We start from the raw sequence: 9840 nt of genomic DNA on the forward strand, positions 1-9840 counted from the left end.
TCCCTGCTGACTGCAGGGGGGTTGGACTCGATGACCTCTAGTGGTCCCTTCCAACCCAAAACATTCTATGATTCTATGATTCTATGATTCTATAAACAAAAATAATCAAATTAATTTCTTGAAATAATTTTTGAAACACAAAGCACTTAGTTTGAGTAATCACATTGAAAACAACTCCATGCAGTTGATGGTAATTTTTTCCTCTTTAGAATAAGATTTTCCTATCAAATTCCAGTCTAAGTTCAGAGAATCCAAGTTGTACACTACCAGTTGTTACCTTTCCCCTATTTTGTACACACTTCTGGTACAGAGCTCTGATGAAGAAAAGTTGAATACTTGTATATTATTTTAATTTGTATTACTCTGCAAATAGCATGATTTTTTTAGCTTCCTTTTATCCCTTGAAATACATTATGTCCATTTATACTGTCATTCATATAGTGACTGATATTGTGACAGAAATACTGAACAGAAGAGCTAAGTCAAAATAATTTCAAAGTGACTTTATACCTTCTTCGTCAGTCCTGCTCCAAAGCAGGATAAAATTAATACCCTTTTTTTTCTGCCTTATTTATTCTGAAAATAATTAGAGGTGTAGTTTTAACCAATGTACACACATATCCAAAAGCTAAACTTGTAAATGTATCCTCTGTATTTGCATATAAGCCATACACCATTTTTAGATCTGAAAAATTGTTCCAAGCTTTATTTCTCTCCAAGACACTTTCGGTACAGAGCTCTGCATGAACGATGGGATGAGAGCTGCCTGCTTTCTGAATGTACCAGTCAGTGTGGTGAAAAAGGAACACTGAGGATGATGTGATGTGGACTCAACATTTACTGGCATTTATTCAGGATGACCTGCCTGAGTCAGCATGGCCTCACCAGCCCTAAAAACACTCAATTCTGCTCATGAGTAATGTCCCAACCCAAGAAAATCTTTTAGCACCACACCCAGCTGTGTACGCTTCCTCTGCATAGACACAGGTCTCTGGGTGAATCAGGAGTTCTTCCCTGGGTTCTAACCACCACTGGCCGAAAATACATAATAGGTTCAACCATATTAGGTCAAAGACGTATAAACAAACCCTTTTAGGCCACGGAAATAAACTCTTTTTCATAGAACATACTTCCTTCAAGGTTTACTGTCTTTATACCCATCTTCAAAACCCTGAGGCAGCTGCTTTCCCTGTCTGGGTAGGTAGAAGTTGAAAAATCAGCTAGACTCATCTGTTGTACCTCTACTTCACACCAAATTTGCTCTAATTGCAGATAGATGTCAAAATGAGTAATATTTCTAAAGTCAAAAAGAAAAAAAGATTGGAAGTACCCGAAATTCTGCTGTGAACCATAAGCCATTCCTGCGAAATACTGCTTAATCAAGTCCCTGCTACACTAAGTAATCGTTACCATATAGCTGTACATAGAGCGCTTGAAAATAACATAGATGTTGTAGAGGTATTTGTAGGTATGACAACTATATTGGGAAAGGACTGTCCAGTTTCGCTAAACCCTCAAGGATTCTGCAGTTGTCATGGGAGCGATTTGAGCAAAGAGCATCCCCATGTTAGAAGACAGATACTCCCGATAAGATGGATATCTGGAATGTATGCAGTCTGTTTAAGAAAGCTTCTCCTCTATCCAATACTACCAAGTTTTTTTGCCGGTCAGAGCTTTTATAGTAACATTGTCTTCATGAGAATGCTCTCCTAGAGCTATTCTGAACTAAACGCAGCAGGCATGAGTACAGAAAATGAGTACCATACAGAACAGAGGTGGCTTTTGTGTCTGTAAAGGTTTAAAAGGCCTCTGTGATGAACTCCAAAGAAGCCATATAGGCTCACCTTGTATCTGAAGAAGATGAAAATGCCACTAATACAAAGAAAGAGGAAGCAAGAACATACCTGGGAAGAGATTTACATCAAGTCTTCAGTCTCATGGATGAAGCGGCTGAGATCTTCTGGGTTGGTTATCTGTTTTGAAAAGCCAGTGTCTCCTGAACAGTGGGCCAGCTCTTGCCTCTCCATCCTCCACACTGTGTATGTTGTCTGCACATATTTAAATTGTGTATTAAGTCTCTGCAGACATTTCCCCTCTATTACATTAATTATGACAGGAAAATTGGTGTGCTGTCATAACACTAGCCATCCCACTCTTCAGGAACACAGTGTCTGTGGGTACTAGGCTTTCCCTGTGTTAGGTGAAAGACAAAGTTTATATCCCGCATGTCTGCTAAGAGAGGGATGCTCAAAATGAGAAAACATGTGAAGTCCTGCGGGGGAGAGACATTGGAAGAGCAGAATGACTTTTTCATGTGACCACCTTAGGCAAAGAAACAAAAATGGTTTTCAAAAGAAAAAAAAAAATCAAAAGGGAAAGGAAATAAAGGCCTTCTCACAGACCTCTCTAATATTCTATGTATATGAAATGTTAACTTCCCACCTGGCGTTATTAAATGCTAGGCAGAAGCCATTACACAAAAATGAATGCAGCTTTATGTTCTGCACCTCCAAATTTCAGTTATAAAAGTGTCTCATTTAGACTCAAAGGAAATTATTTTCTTTTAAATCAAGACAACTGAATTCAAGTCTCATGTTTTCAAGCTGATAGTGGGATATGATTCTGGTTTAAAATTTGCCACAAGATCACAAGAAAAATGGGAGATTTTTCTGCCACCAAACAATTCCACACCTAAACCCTTTTTTTCCCCAAGAAAATTTAGGTGCTGGGAACAAAATAACAGTTTTAAAGATTTTTTTTTTCTTTTCCTCTGTCAATAAGGTAAATAACATCAAAATATAATTATAAAAAGATAGTAATGGTGGGAGTCTGTCACAAAACTCACAGCCTGTTTTTTTTTTTTTTTTTTTTTTTTCACCCCCAGTCTGGTGGGCCCCTCACTACACATAGGAGCAAAATGGGAGTATCTATCTCCACCAAATTCACTCTGCACAACCTTTGATGCCTCCTCCCCTTTCTGGGCATTTTCAATGAAGAAGTGTTTTGGAACCAGCTCTCCTTCACTAGCAGGTAGACCCCTTTGTTAAAATAATAATTTTTGTGGGAACCTCCTGTTAAAATACCGGCAGCAAATAATTTATTCTCCATTCTAAGAAGCTTTACAAGGATACAAAGCTTTACAAGGGCATCAAGACGGTTTCCCCCTTCACACACCAAAATAACATGCTTTTACTGCTGCTTCAAATCTCATTAATTGGTTGGTTTCCTTTTACTTTCCGACTTTCTCTTCAGGGACAGTATTCTTGCCATTTAGTAACTGTATAGTTTTAATGACCATACCACAGATGGTGCATACCCAGAATATAGATAACCACATTTTTGGAGACTGCATCATTCTCATACGGAAGAAGGAGCCAAAATCATGACGAGTGAGGAAACTATTTTGCATCGTTTTCTGGAAAACCCTGAAAAAAATCCCATTTTAAGAAGATCTGTAGCTTAAAAATGAAAAAAATGCAAAATAGTCTAGATGAAAATAACTTATTCGCATCTAGTCAGATGTAAGTATTTTAGATTAGATTGCAGTTTTATTGCTGCCTCAGTGGGGGGAAATCCCCATGCCTGTAAAAGGCCCACATGAAGTGCTAGTCTATTGCCCACAGGACTCAGGTTATGTATTTCTGAATAAAATAATACTGCTTTAAGTAATAACTGTTTGAAAATCCTATTGCAGCAAACATCCTAACACTTTGACTGTATTAGAAGAATAACAACCCCCCCCCAAAATTCTTACTCTTGGGATGCTGGTCCTACTCCTCCCCTGTAAGCAATTAATACCGAATTAAAACCGGAAAGTGCCTGACGACCTAGTGAGCCACCTCAGGCCCTGGCCCTGCCTGCAGCTCCCCAGTGCCCATGGTGCTTCCCGCCATGACAGCCTGCCCTCACCTCAGCTTCCCACCATGGATGGGCCAGCCTTACAGCTCCTCTGATTGGCCAGCGGCAGACAGGCGCACACTCTGATTGGCTGTGCGCCTCGCCAGCGAGGGTGATAGGCTGGGCCTAGCTCCCGCCTCCACTGAGCAGAGGCCTGGTGCCTGGGTGTGACGCAGCCAGGCAGAACTAACCCTCAGTAATACAAATAGCTCTGTTCCAGAAAATCTGGGCCTGCGGAACCAAAACATGCAACTTCGTAAGACAGAGAGAGCAGATAAGAATCTTAAAAAGCGGCCTGAACTCTGAAGAAAGCTGACCACAAGAACAGCGCTGTACAGAAAAATGTTTATTGAGAGTGTTGTTGCATTGGAATTGTTACCATTTCATCAGCAAAAGCTGTGGCAAAAGAAACATGTCGTTATTGTCTTCCTGTCACGAAATCCGGTCCGTATGTCAGCACTGGTTTCTCAGCTGGTTGCTCAGTTCCTGAAGTTTAGCAATCATGTTGTCCATAGTTGTCACCTCATCCGCTATCTCACTGTGAACCTCATTACTTGTCACATCTACGTAAAGTTGCTGCGTGACAAAAAGAAGTAATGTTATTTTAAAATATACATACAGTATTCTGTTTCAGCATAGAGACAATACTAGGTGAGCCTGCTTTAGCAGGGGGGTTGGACTAGATGATCTCCTGAGGTCCCTTCCAACCCTTACGATTCTGTGATTCTGTGTAATACAGAAAGCTCATCACCACTATCCCGCCTTTCGTATTTTTGGTACCTATGATGGTATCTCTCTCTTTAAAAAACTCCATTTTGTGACTAATAAACAGAAGGTGCACCTATATCTATAAATAAATAAAAATACATAAAAAAATAGGTATACACACACACATATATAGATGTGTGGTCTGCGCCACACACCTGATACTTTGCTAAAGGGGCCGAATCCTCCCATGGATGTTGGGTTTCTGCTCTGACTTGACTTCCTGTGCTGACTCCTGATCCCATCGAAAGTGAAGGACTTTACCATGAAAACTCAAATTAGAAGAGCATCTCACATACTGTCACTGCAGTTTACAAACCCACCTGCTGATAAATTAGTAGCTGTCATTTTAATGGCAATTTTTCCCAGTGTCATATTCTGTAGTGTCATTTTCTCCAACCCCCCAAATAAACATCTTTTAATATTTGGTGTCAAGACATTCGTGGGCAGAGACATTAATCTGTGTTCAATTAAGTTATACAAGAGAAACCAAAACACTACAGGGTAATACAAATAGTTTGTTCTTAAAGATCTGAAGACATTGATAGCAATGTCTTGTCTAAAGGCTTGAGATACGCAAGCTCTGACTTTGCGCACGCTGCACCAGAACACGTCGCTATTGCAAGGCCAGGACCTGTCATTTGACTCAAGTAATATGGAGGCTGGGCGAGGTACCAGTCCACAGAAATATGGTGGTGGTGGGACCCAAACACATGTTTCCCCTTTATTATGTAAAAGGAGAGTGATTCACACTTCATTTGACACAAACAAAAAGGCTACATTTAGAGAAAAAAACAAACCCAAGAAAACAAAAGTTGCTCTGGAGTACATCTGTACATCATTATATCATCGAAACATAACGGGACAGTACAGATACGTATATAAACAAAAATGTACTTAAAAGGCCTGAACCAAGGTCTTCAATGTGCCTCAGAACAGTGTCGTCACTGAACAAAGGAACATCTTACACAAAAATAGGAACATGTTCCTGCTACAAGTACAGCAATTTTTCTGACTTTCAGCCCAAAAACCTCACACTGGGAATGTGACAGAAAAGTTTGGTTCTTTCTGGCTAAGACAGCTAAATAAATCAGGATGATATAATTATTGTTCTTTTTTTTTTCCCCGCCACGGTTAAAGAGATCTATTCAACTAGATGCAGCCTGGAGAAGTTTCACGCACCATCATCCTTTGGGCTTTGTGCCCCATGTTTCCCCACAATCGTACGGACGTTTAATGCATTTACGATGCAGCTCCATGACCTTTCTCCTTTTCGGAGACCCCACCTGTCAGATCCGAATGATGCATGGGGGGCAAGGAGCAGAAGAGAGCCGACTACGCTATTTGCCAGGGCGTGTGACTGCCTGGAAGGCTCTGTATAGAAAGGAGCCCATTAACAACACATTTTCGAGTTGCAGCCTTCAGCAGAGTGTGGGGGCTTCATGAGTCCAGCACAACACAGGAGCTGCAATGTTAAGAGATTGAGATCCCCAGAAAGGTGAGAAGTCTGAGAAGTAACATTGTTTCACCTGTACCAAAATTACTGATTTGTTCCAATTGCATGTCCTGATGATGAAACTTTCATATTTTATCTTTTAAAAGTTACTTTCACTGTTCCTTTATTCCTTCTGAAATCTTAACCACCAAGTCTGCTCTTAGCCCATTTTTTTAAGAGCTTTTCTCTGTTAAAAGAAATAACAACAAAAACCCCCCCACGCTAATATTGAATCACAAGGCAGCAAAAGGAGATGCTGCAATCAAGCTTGGACAGGCATAAACAGTGCTAAACTGTTGTGCATAGGATCTTACAGAAGATGACTGAATTTTTAAACCACAACACACTTTGGAAATTCAATATGACTCCAAATGAAAAATAAGATGTCATCTTGGAAAGTACGCAAAAACAGCGAGGTCACACCAATAGCTTTATTTCTAACATGTCAGTTTTCTCAGAACTGCCATAAAACTTAGAGGTACCATTATCTGACAATAATAGAGATGTTCATTTAATTAGTGCCTTCAGGAATTAAGAATACCATTTACTCGACTCACCTATTCTTAATCTTTCAGATACTGCATAAGCTTGCATAATATAAACAACCTGTACTTGTATTTATATCATTTACATCAAGTAGTCTTGCTTTCTCTACAGTCAGTCTACATACTTTTTTTTTTCTTTTAAACTATTTTGTGAATCACAACAAAACATACAGGTTGTGACTTTTTTCACCACATTCTGAAGACTTATGTATGCCAGTATCTAAAAGCAGTTACGTAGCCAGCTTGTGTCTGCTTATACAACTTTCCTAGGCTTTTATCCTTAAAATTATAGGACTTAAAAGAGAGTGAGCCAAGTTAAGCACACTGATGAAGGATCAACACTTTGTAACACAAGCACATATGCTATAAAACTTATGCTCTGTGATTCACATTTACTAAACCACACACGCAGCCAGGAAGAATACTTCTCTAAGACTTTAAGTGTATTTTGAATGAAAAACTATTCCAGATCAGTCCTCAGTTAAACAATGGCTGTGTCTTGTGCTGTAAGATGAAGGGTAAAATTAGGATAATAATGGAAACAGACTCGACTCTTTGGGTGCGTGGCTATGGAGGCCCAACTCCAAAACCCAAACTTATGATTCACACATGATGACATCTTCCAATGAATTAACACCTGAATTGGTAGGGTATCAATGAAAACCTTATTAAAAATTAGTTCTCTCTTTTAATAAATAACACTGTTTTAAAAACACTTCAAGTGATGCAAAGTTGTCCCCATACGTTTTGGTCCTTTCTCCAGGTTTACATCCATTCTTTCTGAGACTGCCCTGCTTCACCCATGACTACTTGTATAAGGAACGGGTCTTTGAAATGACTTTTTTCTTCCAAACATTCAAGTCTGTCTTCCCAACATTTTAAGTAAAATTCTAAGTTAGTCTAAGAGACAGCATTGACATTTTAGAGCAGTAGGTTTCTTTCAGTCAAAGCCTAGCAGGAAGAAGGGAAATAAAAGTCTACTCAAAACTGGAATCCTTAACAGCATGGAGGTGAACATCCATCTAATGATGCACTGGGACAAGCAGGTATTATTTGATCTATAAATGACTCAAACCAGAGAAATGGTTTCTGGCAACAGAACAAAGATTCCTAGCTTTCAGACAAAAATTTCTACCTTTCAAACATTCCTACCTTCGCTTTGGATGACAAGCCACGTAAGTTGAGCCGAGCTGAAGAAAGTATCTGCAAGGCTTCCTGATGATTAGATTTGTTCTCGCTGCATTTTATAGCCACTAGAATCCAAACACAGAAGAAAAGGACCCCAAAACAAAAAAGCATTACCTCTCTAGCAATAATCTTCAAACAACGTTTAACTAAAAATCTTGATACCGTCCATAGACAATTTTTTTAATGTAATATCCCCAAAAAGAAACACAAAGAAAAAGAACACCAAGTTATTTTGAGAAGATAACTCTAAACCCAACATGTATATGTATCCTTCTTAAACGTAAACATCACAGCACAGAGAATGGTCTTACCGAGTCTAAGTTTTGTCCATCTCCTGACTGGCACAGTCAATCAAATTTATGTGATGATTTAAGGACTGAGATGAACTACAGATGCATTTTCACTTGCATTATGAAATTGCTAGACCATGAAATTAATTGATTCCATGTTTACCAGTCATACGGTTACTGACTCACCCAACACAGTTTCTACCTCATTCCAAGTGTATTTTTGTATGCACTGTAAGGATGATGCTGTCTGTTAGAGGACTCCCAATAGTAGGAATAAATATAATGGGTCAAGTATAATATTATTTTGTTACTCAGCTTAATATTTCCTACACTGAATAATAGAAGTTTTTTTCAGGTGGAACATACCGTGTGCAATCTCTATGGCTCCTTTCACCACTTCCTTAAAAGAAGAAACATCTTTCTCCCAATCACTTGATTGAATCTCACATTTATGTGCCTTAGTGAGACACTGCAGTGACTGCAAGGAGGAAAAAAAAATGATCAGTATGTGAGAAACAAACTAGGAGACTAATTTAGTTTTAAGTATCTATGAAATTAATGCTCAATCCAGAAAATGAATGTATCTTTACTATACTGTGAGTTTCCTGTGAGTTGGAGTAGTGTCATTCTCTGCAACGGTAAGCACCAGCTGTAACACAGATGTTCTTCACCAATATTATATCTCAAGTCTGAGAGGCATATAAAGTAACATGTGTCTAATTTTTATCTTTTAAAAATCTGTCTAGACTGATGGATGTGACCCACGCTTGCCAAGTCATCGTAATTAAATGCACATGAAAAAGGGAAAAATACTTGTACTCACACTTTGAACAGCAATTTTGTACCTAAAAAATTTATAACTGAATACATCAAAGCTTTCTTTCTGTATATGTATTCTTGGCGAATAATGTATTTTACAGACACAGCTATTAGCTGCCATGCCGCTCTGGTTCTCAGTGTGAACAGGAAACATAAATGTAAACAATATGGAAGGAGGGTCCCATTAGGAAAAAAAAATGAAAAATTTAAGCAGGAGAAATTAATTTTTGCTTTTGAGTTTTGTTTTCTTTCTACAGCATCAGAAATACGAAGTAAATACCCGCCAGAAGTTACATGGCTTGGTTCAATGACAACTCTTCAATTATCTTTTTGAAGAGTTTAAATACCATATAAAGGAATGAAAAACTTTCAGTGCAGTATATGTACATGAGTGCAATAAAGATTGCTGAACAAATACAGATGAAATCTGGGGGCCCCAGAAGCTTCTACCTTCTCTCTCCCACTGGAGTTCCAATCCCTATGGCACGAGCAACTGAACTGCTCATGCTGCTGTAAATTGCAGTAAAGGTGTGTTAAGTCAAACCAAAGCAAATTAATTTTTTTCATAATAACCTACGTTATAATTGGTGGTAGTTCTGGCCAGCAGAGGCAAGAACTTCCAAGAGAAGGAACAACAATTTTTACAGCAGTCTGATTTCAGTCGGCATGTGTCTGAGTCAGAGCAGCAAATTAGGGGGGTTTTGCTGACAGATGTCAGGAAGGGGAAAGAATTCAAAGTCTTGTGGGCTGTTTGTTTGCACTTCTGGAACCTGGATTTATCCTGGAAGGAAACAGTTATGAGCTGGGGAAAGTTCAAGGAACAGAAGGGTTTCATAGCCTG

At 38.9% G+C, this 9840-nt stretch overlaps 1 protein-coding gene across 1 annotated transcript in view; it reads right to left on the reverse strand.

Moving 5' to 3' along the window:
* Nucleotides 1-1968: 1968 nt before the first annotated feature.
* Nucleotides 1969-9840, reverse strand: part of TTC27 (tetratricopeptide repeat domain 27) — a 150874-nt gene continuing 143002 nt past the window's right edge. The window contains exons 18-21 of the mRNA XM_009636416.2: nt 8547-8658; nt 7855-7955; nt 4277-4473; nt 1969-2048 (exon numbers count right to left, since the gene is read on the reverse strand). Coding sequence (XP_009634711.1) covers nt 4351-4473; nt 7855-7955; nt 8547-8658 — 336 coding nt within the window. The 3' untranslated portion in view covers nt 1969-2048; nt 4277-4350. The remainder of the gene's footprint in view (nt 2049-4276; nt 4474-7854; nt 7956-8546; nt 8659-9840) is intronic.

This window comes from Egretta garzetta, unplaced genomic scaffold, assembly GCF_000687185.1.
Source record: "Egretta garzetta isolate BGI_Z169 unplaced genomic scaffold, ASM68718v1 scaffold54, whole genome shotgun sequence".
NCBI lineage: Eukaryota > Metazoa > Chordata > Aves > Pelecaniformes > Ardeidae > Egretta > Egretta garzetta.